Raw genomic sequence first — 24,790 nt, 5'->3', positions numbered from 1 at the left:
GGGAATCCGGCACTGGTTTTGTGCTCACAGTCTGTGATGTCTGAGTGGGGCGTCGCAGCACCTGCTATATAAACCTTCCTCTAAGGCTAGGCAGGTACTGCAGAATCCTAGTCAGATAGCCAGTCAGCCTTGTCCTGTGCCTAGTTAGTTTCTAGCAATATTATTGCATGTTGATTACAGTAATATAGGTCTTGGAGTTTGCGTCTTTGTGCCTTGATCCAGACCTAGCAGTAATCAGGAGTTGTGACTGTAACTGCTGGGTCCCTATACCACCTTGTGGATCCAGCTAGGTTGCTGTTACACTCCCTCATTTCCTGTGTTACCTCTCTCACTGTGCAGCACTCACTGGTGTCAGCTTGGTGGCAGCTAGCTGAACCTGTGTGCTGCAGGTGAGCTCAGGTCCTGATATCTTACCCTTTCCCTCAGTGCAGAGCCCACGGGTGTCAGCTTGGTGGCAGCTAGCTGAACCCGTGTACTGCAAGTGAGGGGTATGGGTTTAGGATATTTTCCTATGGTCTTCTTCATCTCTGACCTAGGAATCTATAGGCCTCCTTCTGTAGTACCCTGTTGGGACTGGGGTTGCCTATAGCAACAAGTACATTCACATGTCGAAGCATTACACCAAGCTCCACTATAGGTATCTCTCCTGTTACCGGAGAGATACTTATTCTCTGATACTGGGAGACGCTCTATCCGTTGGGCTCTCATCCTCCTAGCCCCTACCTGTGCCTGTGAGTTCCCCCAGTATCCTCTCTGTGTATTGTGTATATGCTCCCAGCCTTTTTTAGTGTTAGTACTTGTTCACTGCTGTTGTTTGCACTGTTCCTATGTCTCTGAGTCTGCCTAGCACTGCCCCTGTGTCTCCGTCCATGGTCCTCCCCACGGTATCTAGTTTGTGCACTCCCAGGTGCATTCGTACTGCCAAGTGGCATAACAAGCGGTCACTGATGGGAGTCATCTGAGCTTCCCTTACAGGTACTGGTTGGTCCCCCGGGATGTGGCTAGTGACACTGTGGGGTAAATTTACTAAGATGTTGCCCATACAACCAATCAGATTCTATCTATTATCTTCTAGAAAGTGTGAAATAAATAAGAAGTAAAATCTAATTGGTTGCTATGGGCAACATCCCATCTTAGTAAATGTACTTGTCCCAGTGGCTGCTGTGCTATAACAGGGGCAGCACAGAGCGCTTCTCTAACATTGCACAGTGTTGCTTCAGCCTGGGGGCCTATTGCAGCATGAGGGGCCTGGGGCCTTGTGTCCCTGCACTCTTCTTAATTTGTATTGGCACAAAAGGTAAAATGTATACATTAAATAAAGGTTATAAGATGCATGCAAGCCAGTGGTGTACCGCCAATTTTTGAGCCCCCCCCTCCCCCGTAAATTTAACCCTGCCTCCCCCACCCTGTCTTACCTGCCTCCTCCGCCTGTCTTACCTGGCTCCTTATGAGTGAAATGTGGCGCCCATTTTGTGATGGACATTTGACTCATAAGGAGCCAGGAGGAGCGCCGGGACGCAGATTTGTAGATCTGCGGTCCCAACTCCTGGCCGAATACAGACGCGGGGGGGGGGGGGGCGGTGGGATAAGGCAGGCAGAGGTAGCGTAACAATAGCCCCCGCAGACTCCGGTGCCCACACTTACCCACCACCGCGGGGTCTGCGGCGCTATTGTTACACCACTGGTGCAAGCCAATAAGCAGATTACAGTATGTACACGTGAAGGGAGTGGGCCATATGGTCGAAAGCATGTTGGTCGACAGTCATTAGGTCAATACCACTAGGTTGACATGCTGAAAGGTCAACATGGGTCTAGGTTAACATGGCACAAGGTCGACAGGTCATTAGGTTGACACAAGCATTAGTTTGACGTGGGGTTTTTCACTGTTTTTTTACCCGAATGTCGTCACAGTCGACATGGACACAGGATTTTGTGCACCGCTGCATTTAATACATTGGTCACGGTGGCTCGGTACGTTCAGCACACTATTTTATTCTCCTGCCACGCCCTAGTGGATGGCAGGGCGTGAAATACCGCCTGTCGGCACATGTCGGCTCAATAAACAGTGAAAACCCCCATGTTGACCTTTTGACTGTTGATCTAGACCATGGGTCCTCAAACTGCTGCCCTCCAGATGTTGTGAAACTACAAATCCCAGCATGCCTTGCCACAGTTTTGCTATAAGGGAGTGTTAAAACTGTGGCAAGGCATGCTGGGATTTGTAGTTTCAGAACATCTGGAGGGCCGCAGTTTGAGGACCCCTGAGCTAGACCATGTCGACCTAATGCTTGTGTCGAACTAATGACCTGTTAACCTTGTCCCATGTTGACGTAGACCGAAGTCGACCTCTCCGCATGTCGACCTAGTGGTGTTGACCTAATGACTGCCGACCAACATGCTGTCAACCTAATGTCAGCATCCCCAGGTGAAATCCTCCTTTAATTCTGCCAAGCCCTTTTCACTCTAGTTATGCTGTAGCACATATAGGATAATTGTAGCAAAACGCATATTTACAGTGGGGACAGAGAAAGGAGATGCAATCACTGTATTACGTCCAAACTGGAATAGTCTATACCCCGTGCTGGCAGCTGATCTACGGTTATTGCTTGCTGACATATTGCTGTTCCCTGTGGTAAAAATGTCGATGTGAACGCAATTTACAAAGTAATTCAAACAGAATTAATACTTACAGACGCCTCAGTTCCAAAAGTCCAGAAAAGGCCCCTGGCTCGATGGTGCTAATCAAGTTATTCCTCAGATCTCTGGAGACAGAAATATACACACAGCAATTAATTACCAGGGAACGGGCTATTGTAAATGGACGTCAAGCAACGCATCAATTGACATTAACTTCAGTTTACCATTGAATATGAAAAGGAACCAAAGTAATTATGATGAATCACAGACATACAGTAACTCTCCAACTCCCAGTTTAGCTTTATCTTAGCCTGGGCAGCACAGTTGGTGGATTGGTTGTTATTTCTGTCTTACAGCACTGAGGTGATTCTCAACCTTGGTCTTCAAGGTACTGTACGCATACGGTGTTATGATGGCCATACACTACTGCGATGTATCGCAGCGGTGTATGGCCATCCGACACCCATCTTCCCACCCATGGGTTATCACAGCCTTGCTGCTAAGCTGGACCTCATAACTATGCCTAAGCATAGATTGTTAACTAAAGCAAAAACATGATACTAATTAAGTCACCTGTACTCATGTATCTATGGGGCAGATGTATTAAGCCTTAGAGAAGAGATAAACTGGAGATAAAGTGAAAGGAGATAACGCAACAGCCAATCAACTCCCAACTGTCATTTTCAAACACAGCTGATTGGCTGGTGCATTATATCCTTTCACTTTATCTCCAGTATATCTCTTCTCCAGGCTTAATACATCTGTCCCAGGAGGAGATTCTCTAAAGCAGAAATGCGGTTAAAACCCCGTTATCGGGGTTTTTACCACATTTTGATATGCAGCAAAACCTGCACAGCGGCTTTTCGCTGCGGGGGGTATCGCCAGCAAAATCTGACAATACCCCATAGAAGCCTATGGGCTTCTTAACGCACTCACACCACCCCGAACGGACCCCCGCCACCTTGCGCCGACCCCCACCCCCTCACCTGTGTCCGGGCAGCACAGCGCTGTGCTGCCCAGACCTGTGACCTCCTCCTCCCTGCACTGTATCCTCTTCCGGGTGCAGGGAGGAAAAGGAGAGCCCACACGCATGCAGCAGCCCCGGGTAATGGAGGGAGGGGGAGCGGTCGAGACCCGCTGCACATCGCCGGCAAGATCGCAAAGGACAGCTCTTAACGCAAGAGCTGTCCTTTGCCATAATTATTGCATATGTTAGAGCATATGCGATAATTAGGTGTGCGGTAGCCGGCGATGTGCGGCGGACAGGGGGCACGGATGTTACAGCATCCCACCCCCAGTGTGCCTTAAAGACCGTGGTTTGAAATTCCCGTTGTATATTCCTCCTCATGCTTCTGTGAGTTTTATCTCGCTATCCAAAAATATACTGTCAGGTTATCTGGCTCGTGACAAGAATTAACCATAGGGTGTTCATGGGCTGCGTCTGGTGACAGTGGCCACAGAGGATATTTAGGGCCTTATTCTGGTTCATTCGCTCAGATGCGTGCACGCACCCTTGCGAATGAACCATGCCCCGCCTTGTGAATGGTTAGTTCGCATCACCCATTCACACGCCGAATTTGTTCACAAGGTGTGCGAATGGATGTTTTACATGAACATTTATCTGCATGCCAGTGAGAACCGCCTCATTTCGATGGTCACTGACCAACCAATTGATGGTGAAGGCGCCCGCATATGTAAGGGTGGCTCAGATCACTCGTAGATACAGTATGAGTGAAGAAATACAGGAAATTGGGCGGGCAGCAGACATCCATCTATATCAGCTGTCCTGCACGTGCGTCACAAACGCATTAGCTCAGCGTTTTAATGGGAACGCCCATGAAACGCAGGGCGTACACGTATGCTAATGCCCCTGGCCAGCACCCCACGCCCCTCTCCACCCCCTGTTCACAAGGATGGGAGCGTGCACTCGGCCACCAGACTTCTCGCCCAGTTTGCACGCACGCAGCGTATACACATGTGCACAAATGCTGCTGCCCATGCATATACGGTCCCTGTGCGAATTTGCATCTGAGCGAATGAACCAGTATAAGGTCCTTAGTTGCAAAGTGAGTGACAATCAGGGAGCGTTTGTGGGTGGTAAATGCAGGTGTGTTGCGACCAGTTCCAGGACGTCACAGCTTGTGACTGTAATCCCACACACTATTGCAGTAGCTTCAGAGCCCATCTTCCGGAGACCATACTGCATGACCATAGGGTTAGTTAAAAGGTCAATTGTAGACCGATGTGCGTGAACTTGAGATGCCGCCAGTGGGTTTCACAATACAAATCCTGTTGGCTTTAACATTTGCATATTTTTTCGTACAGTCTCTGAGCACTAAACTGCAGCTGCGATAGTACAGATGGGTCAGGTCCCATCTTTGCAGGGGATGGCGCTGGCGTCGCCAGCCGCCATCCCCCGCCAGCGCCAAGGTGATGGTGAGAAGGGGACGCGCGCGCACGAGCGGCGCGCGCGTCCCCTTCCGACGGCGCTTCCATCCGTTCCCCCGGGTCCCCGCTGCCTGCCCGCACCCCCCCTAACCCCCCCTAACCCTGTCCGTCTCCCTGAGGCGGAGACGGACAGGGTTTCCGTAGCGCTAGCGACGGAGACTGAGACGCGCGTGCGCGTGAGACGCACGTGCGTCTCAGTCTCCTCGCTGGCGAGGCTGCTGGCGGGTCGCCAGCGTGTACGTTCTGGCGACCCGCCAGCAAGGATGAACAACATAACATACTGTATTTGTATACAATTCTGAATCAGGCCCATAGATTGTAAGCTCCACTAGGACAGGGAATGGATCCTAACTGCAAGGCTGAATATTGTTTTAACATACAGTAGCTCCCTCTGTTGTGTGAAATCAGCAGGAACAGTTAACATGTCCAGTGGTTATTAAATATGACCATATGACAGCCTGGAACCAGCAGATCCATTTGGGATTAGTAAAGCAAGTTATTAAATGGTTTCCCAGCACTTGTACTCTTTCTCCTGACAATTGCGGATCCTTAGTTTATTACGTAGAACTTCAATCATCACTTGCTTGAGATGCAGGCAGTGCATTGTTAAACATTGAAATATGGTTTTGGGGTCTCGGGGACTAGTTTAAAATTCCGAACTGGAATCTCAGACGTCGTCTATTTGGGCACTTACCGCCGTAAAGTAATGATCTATCATTAGAGGATTAGCGGGTAGAGAAGAGGGACAGCCTCGCTGTGCAGGAGAAGCAGGAAAATAAAATGTTTGTTTATTTACTGGCTTGTAGCGTTTTACAGTCAAGCATTTAATTATCGGTTTCCAGTCTTTTCTTTACAGAACCTGGGCAGTCAGCCCGTTCTGACCTGCTGTATGCGCTGCGCTCTAAGCAGCTACTGTAACAGTGAGCAGAGTGCAGGTCAAACAGGTCTTAAGAAAGGGATAACTGATAGATGAAAAGTGTAATAGATTATGATGTGTCTAAGTTATTTGTGTGTATGGCAATTGCAATTTTCCCAGGGATCAGTGATCCCTTTCTGGTGTCCTGTTTATGGAAGGAAAAGCAGCTCAGGTGTAGGGGTCACATAGGACTAAGAGCAGCAGTTTACCCTATCTATACTGTTCAGGGGGAAATGTAAGCACAATTTGCAGCTCTTTTGCAATCTGGGCTTGGTGTATAAGAAGTTGTGGATTTTCCATTAGGCGCTGGAGACACAGCATGTCCACTTGCATCCTGAGGAAGGCGTTATCTAAACACACCGAAACGCGTTGAGCTATATCTCCATTTTTCCAGACTAGCAATTACACCACTGTGGCCGCGAACCTCTGCCGTCTTCATTAACCAGTTTAAATCAGAACTACTCACTTTACTACACAGATTGTTTCAGACAGACTGGACATACCACACAGGGTGAATACCAACATCCATTCTGGGCATTATACTGAAACTTTACCACCTTTGCTTATTTATGCATGTGTTTCGCTCCTATATATTTAGGGAGCCTCATTGCATCATCAACTGAAGATTGGCCAAACCCCTTCAGTCTACAAAATGGTGTGTTTTATTTCCCGACATACGCAAATAGCCCAGGAATTCCAATTGATTTTATTTATGTTGATGTTTTGTTTTATAATGTGATGAATGCAGCACATAGACTGGATCAGATAAAAGTCTTGGGGCGGGATGTTCTAACATCCGCACCCTAGCTCCGACCCCCCTTCGCCGCCCATCACATACATAATTTTCGCATATGCTCTTACATATGCGATAATTATGGCTAAGGACAGCTCTAGCATTAAGAGCTGTCCTTTGCGGTGAGTCAGCAGGTCCCATCGGGTCTTGGGGGCTCCCTCCCTTACCTGGCGCTGCTGCTGCGCCGGGCTCTCCTTCTCCCTGCACCCAGAAGAGGATCATAGTGCAGGGAGGAGGAGGTCACAGGTCTGAGCAGCACAACTCTGTGCTGCCCAGCACAGAATTGGCAGGACAGGGCCGGCGGTGGGTCGCGGTAGAAGCCCATAGGCTTCTATGGGGCATCGCCAGATTTTTCCCGTCGCGGTAACCCGGCGGGGGATGCTTAGAGCCTCCCAAAATGCAGTAAAAACCCAGATAACAGGGTTTTTACCGCATTTTTAGTTTAGAGATTCCCCCCCTGGTCTTTATTCTCACAGCAAGTAAACAGCGTACCACATAATAAGCATAGTGATAAAGGTTACAGCATTTGCAGCATACAGGTGTCAGCAGAATATAAACACTTCAAGAGGCTCCAATGGTCCCTACCGTAGCCCACACCCTGGCCTATCACTTCAAAAGAATGGTGATTCCTAATTTACTAACCGGCCGTATTTTCAATACGGCCGGTATTTAGCGGGATACGCCCGCTAATTGCCGGAAAAATACTCCTGGAAAATACACTTAATTTTCCAGGCATATTTGGCTTCAGCCTGCACAGATCAGTGCTGGCTGCAGTGTGTAAAAATACATAAATTAAAAAAAAAAACGGTGTGGGGTCTGAAAGAGCCGGAGTCCGCAATAGTCCGGGTCTTCAGAAAAAAAAAAAACCTCAAGTATCCCGGTACCCTCGCACTGACAGGAGAGACGCTGAAGTTTCATCTTCAGCGCCTCTCCTCTGAATGATTCTATTGGCCACCTAGTGGCCAATCAGGAGCCGAATTTCTCGGACTACTGCGGACAGAAGAGGACATAATCTTCGCCGGAGGACCTTAGTGAGTAGGATTTTCTTCCACAGGTCCCCAAATGGATTACGGGCTCAAGAAAGGTAAGTATCATTATGTATGTGTTATGTATGTATTAAACTTTTATTTTTCATGTGTGTCAGCAATTTCTTTTACTGTGGAACTACAAGTCCCAGCGGGCCCTTTATTGCCCCGCATGCTGGGACTTGCCAGGATACGCCATCGGATACGCCATCGGGGATTACAAAGCAGTCGTATTTGACTCCTTTGTAAATTCATCTCCGGAACACGAATTTACATATGGCTAAAACAGCCGTATGCAGTCGTATTCATTCGTATTAAGAATACGAATACGAAGAATCTTATCCGTATTCGTAGTAAATTTCCCCCAACATGCTCTGAATACACGATGATTTTGAATAAGAGATTGTCTCCAAGTGCCTTCTTTAAACCATGAATATATGCTGATGTCAGTGGCACTGTAGCATATTGCATCATATACTGTATAATAAAGTGGAGGGGCCCCCAAAGCATAGTTTTGCACCTGGGCCCACAACTCGCTTGTTCCGCCTCTGACCAGAGAGGAGATTGTTGCAAACTAAACCATTCATTTAATATGGAGAAAAACAATGTATTCATTTATAAATACTCTAGAACACCTGCGTTTACAAATCGATGCCATGGATTTTTAGTGATTTGTAATCAAGGTGAATCAATCTACATCGATATTGCATTTCAGGAGCTAAAGCACATTTACGAACATTTCAAAATTAATATAAAAAATTGTCTGTTAGTAACATGGTCACAGGATAATACAGTATAATGTTTTTATATACAGGTTGAACACCGATTATCCGGCATCGTCGGTTCCAGCACTGAGCCGGATTAACGAAATTGACGGATTATCAGTGATACTATTATAAAGCACCATAACTCCGCAGTGCGATCCCCCGCAGCCCGGCTCTCACCTTCGCCACACCACGCGCAGCTTGTCTCCGGCTCACAGGGTATTCCATCTCCCGCAGCATTTATAGGTCCCCCAGCAGAACCCCCTACCCGCAACTTGATCCCCCCCCCCTTCATCCCAATACCCTCCCACTCCCTCTCTAAACCCTCCCACTGCCCTCGCAATTACTTCAAAGCCATCCCACAGTACCCACTATGTCTGAAAAAAGCAAACAATACTTACTTCCGGCAGGCACCCGATGTGTCTGGATTAAAGAAGTTTCCGTACCAACGGTTGCCGGAAAATCGGGGTTGTACCTGTATCACTATTAGAATGAATATCCAGATGGAATATTTACTGGACAAGAATACCGAATAAAGACACGAGGAAGCAAAACGAGCCTATTACTGTGTGGAGAAATTTGACATTTGACTTCTCTTGGGAATCCCTGTCATAGATGGAATGTCAGATTCCTTCTATGTTCAATTCTTGAAGCATTGAAATATGCTTTCGGCTTCAACGTTCTGTTTGTTTGCTGCTCTTCTGTTTAACATTTGCTTTATGTGATTGCTAAGCTGTTATACTGTATTGATTTAAAGTACATATTTGAGCCTTTAAACATCTTGTTTTGCAGTAATATATATATATATAAATATATATATATATATATATATATATACACACTGTATATATACATACACACACACACAGTTAGTTCCATAGTTCCATAAATAAACATTAACTGCAGACTTTCAGCTTTAATTTACGGCAGGGTTGCCGACCCTCCCGGAATTTCCGGGAGTCTCCCGAAAATCGGGGCTCCCTCCCGGCCCCCCGGAAGGGTGGGCAACCCTCCCGGATTCAGGGGGGACCCCCTCTGTCCCCCGTATCGTGGCATTAAAATGCCGCAATCCTCGGGTCTCAGAGGAGGGGGCGGAGCTAAAATGACACAAGCGCGTCATTTTAGCTCCGCCCCCTCCACGGAGATCACTGAATTAGCTGGTTTAACAGCATGGGGGCGGGGCTTAGTGATGTCACGCTTAAGCCCCGCCCCCTGAGCGGCTTCTGAATCTCTCCTCTCCGGGAGAAGAAAATCGGCAACCCTGATTTACGGGTATGTACATCCAAATCAGGTGAACGGTGTAGTAATTACAACGGTTTCTATATGTGCCTCCCACTTTTTAATGGACCAAAAGTAATGGAACAATCGATTCAAAAGCTATTTTATGGACAGGTGTGGGCTATTCCCCCGTTATTTCATCATAAATTAAGCAGGTAAAAGTTTTGGAGTTGATTGCAGGTTCGACATTTGTATTTGGAATCTGCTGTTGACTCTCAATATGAGATCCAAAGAGCTGTCGCTATAAGTGAAGCAAGCCATCATTAGGCTGAAAAATCAACACATCATAGAGATAGAAAAAACATTAGGTGTGGCCAAATCAACTGTTTGGAACTTATAAAGAAAGAACACACCGGAGAGCTCCGCAATACCAAAATTACCCGGAAGACCACAGAAAACAACTGTGGTGGATGACAGAAGAATTCCATCCCTGGTGAAGAAAAAACCCTTCACAGCAGTTGGCCAGATCAAGAACATTTTCCAGGAGGTAGGTGTATATCTGCCAAAGTCAAAAGTGAATATAGAGGGTTTACCACAAGATGTAAACCATTGGTGAGCCTCAAAAACAGGAAATAGTCAATAAGGTTTTTTGGGGCACTCTTGTAAAGAAATAATGTAATGATAGAATGATGGGTGGTAGGGTTTAAAACGTAACTTTTAATGGTAACCTCAAAAACAAGAAGACCGGATTAGAGTTTGCCATCTAAAAAAGCCTTTACAGTTAGGGAACAACATCCTATGGACAGAGGAGACAAAGATCAACTTGTACCAGTGATGGGAAGAGAAGAGTATGGAGAAGGAAAGAAACTGCTCATGATTTAAAACATACCACCTCATCAGTGAAGCATGGTGGTGGTAGTGTCTTGGCATGGGCATGTATGGCTGGCAATGGAACTGGTTCCCTTGTATTATTGATAATGTGACTGCTGACAAAAGCAGCAAGATGAATACTGAAGTGTTTCGGGCAAATATTATCTGCTCATATTCAGTCAAATGCTTCAGAACTCATTGGACAAAGCTTCCCAGTGCAGATGGACAATGACCCGAAGCATACTGCAGAGTTTTTTTAAGGTAAATAAGTGGAATGTTATGCAATGGCCAAGTCAATCACCTGACCTGAATACGATTGAGCATGCATTTTACTTTGTAGGCAAAACTGAAGGGAAATGCCCCAAGAACAAGCAGGAACTGAAGACATTTGCAGTAGAGGCCTGGCAGAGCATCACAAGGATGAAACCCAGATATCTGGTGATGTCTATGCATTCTAGACTTCAGGCTGTAATTGGCTGCAAAGGATTTGCAATAAAGTATTAAAAAAGTGAAAGTTTGATTTAGGATTGTTTAGTTTGTCGCTTTACTTTTGGTCCCTTAAAAAGCTGGAGGCACATATAGAAACCTACACCGTAGGTAATTCCTACACCGTTCACCTGATTGGATGTAAATACCCTCAATTTAAAGCTGAAAGTCTGCAGTTAAAGCACAAATCCATTGTGGTGGTGTATAGAGCCCAAAATATGAGAATTGTGTCAATATCCCAAAATGTATGGACCTGGCTGTGTATGTATATATCACATATATAGGTTACACTACCCATAACTTCTGTGTTGTAGGAGAAGGAAACGGGTCAGTGACCTGTGACACGCAAACAGGAAGTCAGGTGTTCTAATTTAATTTTTTTTTTTAATGAAATATATAACTATCCAAAACAATGAAAAAAGAGTTCAGAGCAAGTGTAACACATTAATAGTCCTAGTAACATGCACAAATTCCCAGTTATAGGATCCCTTAAAATGAGTGCGGGGGTACATAAAGGCTAAGATAAGATCAAAAAGATGACTCAATGAAACTTAACTGATGACCTCCTCACCTGGTCATCAGTTGAGTGATAATATAATGCATTTGTGCATTTTACTGGAACTATTTATATGGTTACACTGGCTCTGAACTCATTTTTTGGATATTGGTGCCATCATATGAGACATATAATTCCAGGGGTGCTGCCCAATGTCCCCTAGCAATTTATTGGTGCTACCCAGTGTGCCATATAAGTCCAAAAGTGCTGTCCAGTGCTGCCATATAAGTCCAGCAGTGCTGCCCTGTGCTTCCGTACAGTGGTGGTGTCTAGTGGTGGTGTCCAATTCTGCCATATACAGTAAGTCTGCCGCATAAGCCCAGTGGTGGTGTCCTGTTCTGCCATTTAAGTCCAGCGGTGCTGCTCTGTTATGCCATTGAAGTCCAGTAGTGCTGCTGTACAAGTCTGCCATATGAGTCCATCGGTGCTTTCCTGTGCTGCCGTATACGTCTGCCATATATATGTCGAGTGGTGGTGTCCTGTGCTGCCATATAAGTCCAATACGCACCTGTTGCCCACTGTAAAGCTGAGCTGGCCCAAGACTTACTGGCGGCCCGGCTCTGATTTGCATGAACATTGGTCATCTGTATAACTCTGTGCTTACTCAGGATAGATGAGAATTTACAACATACCTCCCAACATGACCCTCTCTAGGAAGGACACAATGCTCGATTCCTGGACTTCCCTCTTAAGTAATGATTACTGCCACCCATCAGGCTATCTGATTCCCTTACCTCCTTCAAGCGCTCCCTCAAAACCCACTTTTTTCGACTAGCCTATCCCTCCTCCTAACCTCTTTTTATCCTCCTATCCTGCCTCCGTTCCCCTCCGTTCCTACTTATCCTATTGTATTTTGTTCGTCCACCCACCTATTTTTAGTATGTTAACTCTTATGAGTAGGGTCCTCCTTCCTCACGTACTCACCCTACCTCATTACCTCACCTGTGCTCCTGTCCTGTTCTTCCCTTCCTCTACTTCATCTTCAGTCTCCTCGACAATTTTGACACCTACTTCTGAACTGATGCTGATTTTAGTTCTACCAGCTATACCCCTATTTATACTGTATTTTTCAACACACCCTGTACGTTACCTTGTAATTTGTTTTTTGTTTGCTATGTACGGCGCTGTGGACACTTTGCGGCGCCTTATAAATAAACGTGCTACTACTACTACTGTGGTAAAACACCTTTCTTATCAATTAACCTTTTTAAAACAGATGATAGCAATCACACATTAGGAGGAAGTCCAGAAACAGAGCATTTTATTCCTCCTGCAGAGGGTCATGTTGGGAGGTATGTGTAAACCGTTGGCTTTGCATAGATCTATAAATTAGGCCAGTGGTCGGAGAACAGGGGTAAATTACTCCAAATGGGGTAAAAATTTAATTCCTCAGGGTAACGGATGGTCGCTCTGTGGTTTGGCAGCGCGACCGTCCATTTCCCCCTGGAATATCATTTCACTGTCCGCAGCGGCAGCCCTGAAATAGTGTGTCAGCCAGACAGAAGTAGCGGGCTGCCGGGTTGTCTTGAGAGTGGGTCCGCAGCTATTTGTAATCTCGTGCCGGGCCGCCAGCCAATAGGAGCGCCATTAGCTGGTGGCCTGGCGCAAGATTTCTAACATCTACAGACCCGCTCTCAATACAGCTGGGCAGCCCACCGCTTCGGCACGGCTGTCACACTGTTTCAATGCTGCGCTGCTGTGGATCCGCTCAGTGACCATATTGCCAGCGATATTGCCAGCGATATTGCACCATGTGTACACAGCATAACCTTGCAAATCATTACATGTGAATTGTCATTTGAATGTGCAACTGATGCAATGTATGTATGTCCTGTTTCCACACAAAAATCCTATTACACGAGAGTATACATGGCCAATAAGGTGATTCTGATGAATAGGCAAAACAATTGTGCACATAATGTACACAGAGGTAAACATATCATTCAGGTATAGTATAACTGCATAAAATCTGTTGAAAACTTCTGCAAATTGTCACCCTCCATATAATATGTACACTATTACAGAGTATTAGGAAACTCCTAACAACCAAATGCTGGGAAAGGACAGTTTAAACTCAGAGTCCTTCCCCACTTGGCTGGGACTCCGCATATACTAACCTCATTGTAGAAAATCTGCTCCCACTGATTGAGTTCACTGACCCCAACTAACGGCTGGGAACTTTACATGTGGATAATTTCTGTCTAGCACAAAGAACAGTATCTACAATGTTGCTGTGTCTGAAACTTAGGAGCCTTGTCTACAAGATACATATTTTCACATACAGTATATCACATTTACAGTATGTTCTCTGTACATTCAAAAGTTTCAGCAGGGTCAGCATTTGTCTGCATTTATTCTACATTGCTATTATGTCTACTTGGCATTTTTTGCAATGCTTTCACATGATCCATCCCATATAAATTATATTTGCATCATTTACCATCGGAAGGCTGGTGCGGGGGAGGAAACTCTGCAATTCACTGAAAACCAAATTTTGAAAAGTAATTATGTTGAACTGTGCCTGATGTTGCCATTTTACTTAATTGGGGTTATTTATATTCAACATATTGTTTATAGTTAGGTTAAATCAGCTTAAAGAAAAGTATCCTCAAAAAGTGTCTGCTATAAGGGGGCGGACATTTTGTGAGGGTTATTTTTTTCATTATCAAGAGCCAGCCTGGAGGAGAGCCAGGACCGCAGACAAGTAGATCTATGGCCCGGTTCTTGGCCACACCCCTGGCACAAGGCAGGGTTGGGGGAGGGCCGGCTTTATTTTACCAGAGGAGGCGCTGCAGAAATTTCCAGCGGGGGAAGGGGGGGGGACAGGCACAGTTTTCATACCAGATTTCATCTTAGCTCTGAGCGAGTGGGATGAATTTACACTCCTGATACCAGTCCTTAAGTTCCACCAACTGGTTATGTTTTATGCAGTGGTGGATCCTACCTACTTGGTAGGAGGGGGCTGCTGCTGGCCACGGGGGGTGGTTCCAGTGGAGCTCAAGCTCCAGGAGACAAAATCTGTAGAGGGCGCCGTGCAGTGACAGGACTAGCTGCTCAGCAGAGAATGCTGCCGCATCCCCCTGCTGCTGTCCTCTGTGGCTGCCAGCAGCAAAAAAAACTCCCTCCCAACTCCAAACACCCTAGGACAGCATCAGCAGATGGTCAAAAAGGGATGGAGCTACACGGCATGGAGAGTGCAGAGCTACACAGGATGGATGAGGCGGGGATAGATGTGACAAAGGGGGTGGGGCTACAGGAGAGCAGGGCTGAGGAATGGAAGGAGAGGAAGAACTGCCAGCCAGAATTAGGTAATTACAGTGCGTGTGAGAGAGTGCTGTTGTTGGCAGCTGTGGGCATAATGTGTAAGCAGTGCTGCTGCTGGCGCCAACTGTGGGCTTTATATGGTCTATTGTGAGCTTTATGTATAAGCAGTGCACCTACTGCTGACGGTGCAGGGGTCTTCAGAGGTGGATGCTGGAGTGGGCAGGCCAGCGGGCGGTTAGTATTACTTGGGGCATAATGTATGAGGCACTACTAGGGGCATTATGAGCGAGTGGCACTACTAGGGGCATTATGTTGAAGTAGTATTAAAATGCCATGGGGAGGACACAAAGGAGGGGGGGCATGACATGAGCTTTCTCCAGGTGCTATGGTTCCACGCTACACCTCTGCCACCCTCCCCCCTCTTGCTGCCACCGTTCCTCCTCCTGGTCTCCGCCGCAGCGATTCCGGTGCCTGTACAATGAGAAGTGAAATCACTCCGGATTTTATGGGCTGCCACACAGCAGCCCATACTGGGATCCCAGAGGGATGGAACACCTACCAATGGGACTGCCTTGGGTGACCGGCAGGTCGGACTTCCAATAGGAAGTCACTGCCAGTCACAGTGAAGCCAGTGCAGTCTCGCAAACTTCATCTGGCTTCATTACAGTGGCGTATTTTACCTGGGGGGGGGGGGGCTGCACCCTGCAGTCTATAGGTAAAAACCACCACTGGTTTTATGGCTTCCCTTAATCCTAAACAGGAGAGCTACTGCAATTTATTTTATTGGGTCAGTAATTATCCCACCTGCTTCCACAGAAAAAAATCCTCACAACATGGAGGGAAAGTGTAAGGGTTAAAGTTGACAACCACTATTTACACTGTTTTGTTACCCATTCTATTAGCTTATCTGCTTCAGTCAATATACACCTTTACAGGAACTGCAGCTATCCAATGAAACAGAATCAATAAATGAGTGTCAGCAGCAATTCAATTCAAAATTGTCTTTCCTGCAGTGGTGAGTGTTAAACCACTGAATACAGATGTGTCAACAGCCATACACCAGACCAATTCCCTCCAACCTACCACCCATCCACCCTTCTGCATACCTCCCAACTGTCCCGCTTATCGTAGAAACGTCAGCACTGCAGGGACAGGCAACGCCCCTTTCCCACTAGGCCACGCCCCAAAATTCACAACTGGCCAGTTCAAATGTTGGGAGGTATGTGTCTGTCATTGGATAGCAAACAGTATACTTTCATATAGAATCCTATTTCCAAGTTGTATGGCTAGACATAAATACACTTTCTGCTTATAATGATATCCCTAACAACCAGTGTTGGACTTGGGCATGAAGGGCGCATCGGGGAATACAGTTATAATGTGCGCACCTGGCCAATGGCTCCAGGAGAAATCAGCAGCAGCTGCGGAGGTCAGCGGCTCCATGCACCGGGGGACGTCAGCAGCAGTGGCTCCATGATGAGCAGTCAGCAGCAACATCAACTTGCCCAATGGTAAGATGTTGTATGACTTTGCCTTGTAAATGGCTGCCACTTAAAAAAACTTTAGAGTTTCCGGACCATTGAGTGGTTCTCAATCTCGGTCCTCAAGTACTCCAAACAGTTCATGTTTTCCAGGACTCCACACAGAATCAGGAAGTGAAATAATTAACTTCACCAGAGGCTGTGTCAGTGAATAATGAGTGCACCTGTGCACCTGAACTGTTGGGGGTCCTTGAGGACCGAGGTTGAGAACCACTAATCTAGTAAATTATATAAAACGACAGCAAGAAGCTGATTGGTTGCAGTTTCCCTACCTGTCCTCTTCAGAAGGTTTGATATCATCTGCCCTTTAGATAAAGTAATATACATCAGAAGATTTTCAGTCGTAGATGTGTCCATGCAAGTCATTAGATCAATTTGTATCTCCTGACACCAGTGACGTTACAAAGCAACAAAGCGCCCTGTGCTGGCCTTGGCTCCCGACACCACTGTGTTTGAGGACTCTCCAAGCAGCATTCCAGAATCGTTCCTAAGGACTGACTGCAGGGTGCCATTATAGGCACCCTAATAGCAAGAAGCAATGGCGTGGGGCAGTGATGGTGTAACTCCATACGCCCTGTGCTGGCTTTGCCTCTTGTCATAATTGCATGTACTGAGGACTCTCCGAGCAGCACTGCAGCAGTGATCCCCTGACTGCAGGGTGCTGTTCCATGCACCCTACTAGCAAGAAGACAGGGCTGTGGGCAGGCAATGGTGCTGCACCCAGAGTCCTGTGCTGAACCTGCCTCCTGACAACTCTCCATCTGAGGACTCTCCGAGCAGCACTCCAGCAGTGATCCCCTGACTGCAGGGTGCCGTTCCATTCCAGGCACCCTCCTAACAAGAAGACGGAGCTGTGGGCAAGCGATGGTGCTGACCTGCGAGTCCTGTGCTGAGCCTGCCTCCTGACAACTCTCCATCTGAGGACTCTCCGAGCAGCACTCCAGCAGTGATCCCCTGACTGCAGGGTGCCGTTCCATTCCTGGCACCCTCCTAACAAGAAGACAGAGCTGTGGGCAAGCGATGGTGCTGGCCCTAGAGTCCTGTGCTGAGTCTGCCTCCTGACAACTCTCCACCTGAGGACTCTCTGAGCAGTACTGCAGCAGCAGTATTTTAAAATTATTTAATTGTCAGCCACAGATTTACCTTCACTCCACTGTATGTGGAAGATACAATTACAAGTGCTCTTGTATTTGCTTTCAACCTCTGATTCTGTTGGTTCATGAATTACCCAACCATGTAATTATGCCGGCAGCCTAAAAACAATGCTTAAATTAAATATGTATTTTATTTTGCTGAGACATCGCTGAGAACACAAAGTGCCAGATGATTATACAGTCAAATACTGGCAAACAGATTACAACACTGAATAATTTGTACAATATATTAAATCCAAACAACATTCTCAATAGTGAAAACCAAAACGATGTACAATTAACATTGAAATAACTTTGTATTATTCAATGTGATTTCCGAGGCGGTGTTCGGTGCGCAACATTTATGAATGAATTGTGTTACATTGCTAAGGGGAAACCATGAAAAATATATTCAAATATATTGTACCCAATATATTTCGACAGGGATGTCATCACTTGGACGACATTACAGTCAACAGGGTCAATTGGTCGACATGTTACAGGTCAACAGGTACAACAGTCATGGTCAACATAGTGACAAAGTCAAGGCAAAATTGGTCAACCCATTTTTGTGTGTTATTTTGTATGTTGTGTGTACCCACACCATGCTTTGGCCGGGTTACTATTCCTAATCATAACAGACATATATACTGGCAGAGGGGGTAATCCTAAACAAGAAAACAAACACATCTTTGGGTTAGGGTATTAGGGGTACAGTATTAGGGTTTGTGTTGTGGTGGGTGTGGTACGGGACTCCGACAGTCGGGATCCCGACAGTCATTATCCCGACGTCGGGATCCCGACAGTCATTATCCGACTGCCCGGAGTCAGACAGCATGGCGAGCGCAAAGTATGGGTTAGGGGTTTGGGTTAGGGTATTAGGGTTCATGTAGCTGTTTGGGTTAGGGTGTTAGGGCTAAGTTAGGGGTTTGGTTAAAGAGTTATGGTGTGTACACACGGTCAGATGTGCCATGCGATGCGATCCCCGATGCGATCCGATCACATTGCACGGCATGCATGCGATGTGCATACAATTTTGTCTATATAGTGCAGATACATACAATTTTGTGCATACAATTTTGACTACATAGTGCAGATCTGCACTATATTGTCAAGGCAGCCAAGACTTTCTGCCCTGTGATACGGGAGCGCACATTGGGATCGCATGCAGATTGCAAGGGTTAAAACCCTTGCGATCTGCATGCGATCTGAGTGCGATACCGATGCGATTCTAACTATATAGTTAAGGTATTAGGGTTAGTTTAGGGGTTTTGTTAAAGAATTAGGGTAAGTTTAGGGGTTTGGGTTAGGGTTAGTTTAGGGGGTTGGTGTTGCAGTTTGGGTTAGGGTATTAGGGTTGGTGTTGCAGTTTGGATTAGGGTATAAGGGTTGGTGTTGCAGTTTGGGTTAGGGTATTAGCATTAGTGATTTGGGTTAGGGAATTACAGTTAGTTTAAGGATTTGGGTTAGGGTATAAGGGTTAGTGTTGCAGTTTGGATTAGGGTATAAGGGTTGGGGTTGCAGTTTGGATTAGGGTATAAGGGTTGGTGTTGCAGTTTGGGTTAGGGTATTAGGGTTGGTGTTGCAGTTTGGGTTAGGGTATTAGGGTTGGTGTTGCAGTTTGGATTAGGGTATTAGGTATGGTGTTGCAGTTTGGGTTAGGGTATTAGGGTTGGTGTTGCAGTTTGGGTTAGGGTATTAGCATTAGTGATTTGGGTTAGGGTATTACAGTTAGTTTAAGGATTTGGGTTAGGGTATAAGGGTTGGTGTTGCAGTTTGGATTAGGGTATAAGGGTTGGTGTTGCAGTTTGGATAAGGGTATTAGGTATGTTGTTGCAGTTTGGGTTAGGGTATTAGGGTTGGTGTTGCAGTTTGGGTTAGGGTATTAGCATTAGTGATTTGGGTTAGGGTATTAGAGTTAGTTTAAGGATTTGGTTTAGGGTATAAAGGTTGGTGTCGCAGTTTGGGTTAGGGTATAAGGGTTGGTGTTGCAGATTGGGTTAGGGTATAAGGGTTGGTGTTGCAGTTTGGGTTAGGGTATAAGGGTTGGTGTTGCAGTTTGGGTTAGGGTATAAGGGTTGGTGTTGCAGTTTGGGTTAGGGTATAAGGGTTGGTGTTGCAGTTTGGATTAGGGTATTAGGTATGGTGTCGCAGTTTGGGTTAGGGTATTAGGGTTGGTGTTGCAGTTTGGGTTAGGGTATTAGCATTAGTAATTTGGGTTAGGGTATTAGAGTTAGTTAAATGATTTGGGTTAGGGTAAAGGGGTTGGTGTAACAGTTTGGGTAATTTAGAGGTTAGGGTATTAGGGATAGAGTATTAGGGTTGATGTAGTAGTTTGGGTTAAGGTATTAAAGTTGATTTATGGGTTTGGGTTGGGGTATTTGGGTTGGTGTAGAGTTAATACATTATTGTCTAATACCTGTATATTTGTCTGGTTGCTTGAGGGAAGGAACAGTATCTCACCTAGGGATTTATGAGATCTATAGCCAGGTCTGTTTATGTGGAAAACCACGACAGTAGGGGGTGTAGGAGGTTAGTTTGTGATGTCACTTTTACACTCTTTCATAATGTACTTTCTAAAATATGTAATGCCATGGCAAGGAAATGGGTTAGTTTGGTGGTTCACCCACATCATTAGCGCTACGCATCCAGTGAAATGACCTTCCGTATCTTGTCATTGCTGTCTATTATGCCATAGTCCTTGCAATGTGTATCTTTAAACCCCTCGAACTCAGCTTTCCTGATTTCTGGCACTGAAGTGTTTAGAGAAAAAGCTTCTAAAAGAAGTAGATGTTTGTATTGTAGAGAGCGGCAGGAAGTATGTTTTAGAAATTCTGAGAGGTCATTGATCTAGGAAAGGTTCTAGCTGTCTGCTTACTTGAAAAAGGAGCATTGAATCTGGTATCTACTTCTAAATCATGTCAAAATAAATCTGTTATACATCTGGTCACTTACAGTATATACAATTTTGACTTTAGATTGCACCAAACTAAAAGCCCAATTGCTTTCTTAAATCGGTTTATACAAAACCATTTTTTTATCAGTCTAATATGTTTTAGAGCCACATGGTTATTGCAGTATACATGTGTACGCCTTATCCAAGCAAACTAGTATGCAAAGTAATTCTTAAAATAAATATTTGGATTAGGTTTTAAATAACTTAATCTAGTAATATAATGGATGCAAATACATTTGCATGGGAAAATTAATCTGACATTTCTTAAAATTTAGTCGTGTAACTAAAAATATATATATATTATATCAAAACAATGAAATAATGTTGAAACAGTTTAGACCCAAACCCTAAAGGCCCCCATACATTAGCCCGGACCCCCGATTCCCCCCGAGCTCCCCCTGATGTGTCGTTTTTTTACATGTTATAAATCGCATGCGATTTATCCCATGTAAGCCCGGGGAGCTGCAGGCAGTGGCAGTAGAACTGTAAAATCCTATTCAAAAGACTGGGCAGCCACTGTGGCTGCCCAGTCTTTTGAATAGAATTTTACAATTCTCCCCACCGCACCCCACTCACTGCACACCGCTCGTCACCCGCCACTGACGGCTGCACTTATGATTTATCCTCCGACTCTGATCCCATGCGCACAAGACCGCATGTTGGATCTGATTGGATGTCATACACTTGCAATTTGGGTCGATTTCTCATCCCGATCTGCCAGAATCGGGTGAAATCGGGCCCAAATCACATAGTGTATGGGGGTCATAACTCCGGGAGGGAGCAACCAGGTTGGCCCAAGACTGTTTCATTCATTTCAAACAATTCATGTTTCCTGAATAGCTTGTTTTACAGAGGCCATGTTACCAGTATTGTAAATCAGAAGGTGGGGGATTCAGTGTGAATCACATCATTGCCCTGTTCACTTCTCTGTAAACAGCCGGCTGCAGCAGTGAGCAGGTGGTGCAAATATTGGGGTCTTTTTCACATTTCTGGGAGTCTCCTGGCTGTACCAGGCGGGTAGGCAAGTATAATCGGTACTTGTTTCCTATAAGGGCGCCCATCGCGGGCATCGCATGTACATCGCATGCCATTATAATGGCATGCGATGCGACCGATGTGATGGCCGCGATTTTACATAGAAATGCATGGTAAAATGTAAATCGCGTCGGTCGCATCGCATGCGGCCAAAAAATCGCAAGCGATGCGATTACCGATTTTACATAGGGAACAATGTTAAATGGCCCAATTGACCCGATTTTACATAGGGAACAATGTTAAATGGCCCACAGACCCCAAATATCCACCCTGAAGTGTGAAATGGCCCCCCCAATTGTTAACGCCACCCCACGATCAACGTGAACCCGAAGCGTGGCGCGCGGAGCGAGCCCGCGAGGGGCGGCGGTACGCGTCCTCCGACCTTTTCATACTCCCACTATCCACGTCGGCGTGGAGTTGAGAATAGAAAGTGAGGCGAGCGCAGCGAGCCACCGAGCCTGAAACGTGGCGAGCGCAGCAAGCCCCGCGAGGGGACGCGGAATACGAGCCCGAAGCGCGGCGAGCACAGCGAGCCCCGCGAGGGTACGCGGAATACATGTTAAGTAATCCGTGTCCCCTCGCCACGCTTCGGGAGCGTGTTCCGAGTCCGCTCGCCACGCTTCGGGCTCGGTGGGTCGCTGCGTTTGCCACACTTTCTATTCTCAACTCCATGCCGACGTGGATAGTGGGGGTATGAAAAGGTCGGAGGATGCGTACCACCGCCCCTCGCGGGCTCGCCGCGCTTGCCACGCTTCGGGCTGACGTTGATCGTGGGGTGGCGTTAACAATTGGGGGGGCCATTTCACACTTCAGGGTGGGTATTTGGGGTCTGTGGGCCATTTAACATTATTCCCTATGTGAAATCGGGTCAATTGGGCCATTTAACATTGTTCCTTATGTAAAATTGCGGTAATCGCATTGGTCGCATCGCATGCGATTTTTTGGCCGCATGCGATGCGACCGGCGCAATTTTTTTTCCTTGCGATGCCTAAGATCAAAATCGTGGACGCCCTTCTAGGAAACAAGTACCGTATAATCTAATCTCTGCAACAGAAAACAACAAACTGAATGTCAGGTGTTATATATGAAAGGTAAAATCATATTGAAATATACAGTATGCGACTCAACATGAAAGTTATGTTAGAATGCTTACAAATTACATATCACCTGCTAAGATGTATAAAGGGGCATTGAAGAGTTAGGGCGCAATTATTAAGAGCGTAGAGTAAAAAATGTGCTGTAACTTACAGAAACCATTCAGATCTGACATTTCTTTCCAATGTACTTTTTAATACCATTTATTTTATACACCAGAAGGATATCTGCAGTATTAAGGCAGATTCAATTACTGTAAGTGCAATGTGTGATTTTAGTCCCTCCCCCAATCCACGGACCCGCAAATTGTTTTCTTTGACTACCATGGGGGCAGGGCTTGGTGACGTCCGCCTCATCCCGCTCCCATGACATGTTGCTATCTTGTCTCTTCTCTGGGCTTCTCCCGGAGAGTAGAATTGAAAAATAGGCAAGTATGGAATGCAGTAAGTGTGGACATTTAAAGTGGGGCATAACTGCCAACTTAATGGCTGCTTCAGGAGGGAGCGACCAGGTCACACAGCAAAGGACATTGAGGAGGTGATCACATCATTGTAACCCTGCCCTTCACTTTACAATTTCCATATTACCAGCATTGCAAAGCAGGGGGTGGGGCTACAAAGACCCAATTTAGCACCAAACATGACATCACCCCACCCACTTCTCCCATCTGAGCAGATGGAGTTACTGGAGGGGACTGCTGGAGGGGAGTTCCAGGCTAGGGGGAGTGGAGTAAGGGAGCATTGCCCACTCTCCCAGGGGGCCTAGAGTTCGGGTGGCATTACCGGCCGCTCTGGGGGAATAGGCAAATATGTGGTGGGGTTAGTGTAGATTTGGATGGATTTGGATCAAAAGAAAGTGGTGGGCACCCAGCTTAAGATGCAAGGGTAGCATATCTGCCAACTTTATGCCAAGGGAGAATAGTATATGTGTAGTCAGGTTTGGAGAGGTCTGTATGCAGTCACCATGTGGACCCCCTCTTCTCAGGCAGCTGGCACAGGGGAGTAGACCCTGCCAATATGTCAGAGTACACTGCGTATGTGCAGGATTAGGGTGAACGGACCATGTGCCCGATGATATTTCTACTGAGTATCTTGCAGATAATGGAATGTAACCAGGACTGCAATAGTAACGGAAATAGTTTATAGTTAGTCGTTAATGTATCAAACAGTGATAAATCATAAATATGTATTTAATGAAGGCCGAGGGAGAAAACAGGTTATTCCAGGGTGGTCTCTCTTTTCTCAAACCAATCCTGCCATAATAACCAGCAATGGTGGCAATGCATGCTGGGAACAATAAAAAGGTGAGGGTTGCATTATGCCCACGGTGCAGCCAGCGTATCCAGATGCTCATAATGAAGAGGTTTGGTATGCAGAATGCAAACAGCTGGATCTTAACAGTGAAAATGGCAGCAATTCCTGGTAATTATTTTGAGGCTAACAATAACCCCAACCCTAACCCACCACTGCCACAGTCTACCCCCCCCCCCCCAACACACACAGCCTAACCCTAACATACCCCACACAAACCACAGCCTTACCCAAACCACAGCCTGTTCCCACACACACACACACAGCCTAACCCTAACCGTCCCTCAGCCTAACCTTACTGTAATGCTACAGTACATGCAGTTGTAAGCATTTTGACCAATCGGAATTCCACCGCCAGTACTGTGAGCATCAGGATTTTGAACATTGGGACTCTGACTGCATCTCTTAAGAAGTATTCTCGGGTAGTGCCTAGTAGGTTTATCAATATTGAATTTGTTGCCCATGCATGTACATAAAAGCCATGCACTCAATATTACATATAGCCTCAGTGCTAAGATGATGCAATACAGCGGACAAGAGGTTGCTGTGGGGGTGGGTCTGTCCTCCGCCCTTCAGGTGACTGTCATTTTGTATTCATTATGTTATGAATGCATCCGGCGTTGCAGTGACAAGCAGTAATGCAGTCTGTGGGGATATGCAATCCCGAATCACGACTCTCGGCCCATCCCAACAGCTGTTATCCTGGCCCATTTGCAGTTTGCCGGACAGCAAATCGCAGGCGG

General features: G+C 46.2%; 1 protein-coding gene across 1 annotated transcript in view; it reads right to left on the bottom strand.

Moving 5' to 3' along the window:
- ADGRA1 (adhesion G protein-coupled receptor A1) overlaps positions 1 to 24,790 on the bottom strand; it is a 570,817-nt gene that overhangs the window by 490,976 nt on the left and 55,051 nt on the right. Inside the window, exon 3 of the mRNA XM_083149304.1 lies at positions 2,691 to 2,762. Within this exon, the coding sequence (XP_083005430.1) occupies positions 2,691 to 2,762 (72 nt within the window). The remainder of the gene's footprint in view (positions 1 to 2,690; positions 2,763 to 24,790) is intronic.

The sequence above is a fragment of the Crinia signifera genome, chromosome 6 (assembly GCF_055691185.1).
Source record: "Crinia signifera chromosome 6, ASM5569118v1, whole genome shotgun sequence".
Classification (NCBI taxonomy): Eukaryota; Metazoa; Chordata; class Amphibia; order Anura; family Myobatrachidae; genus Crinia; species Crinia signifera.
The sequence above is the reverse complement of the archived record's forward strand: the minus strand, read 5'-3'. Positions and strand labels throughout refer to the sequence as shown.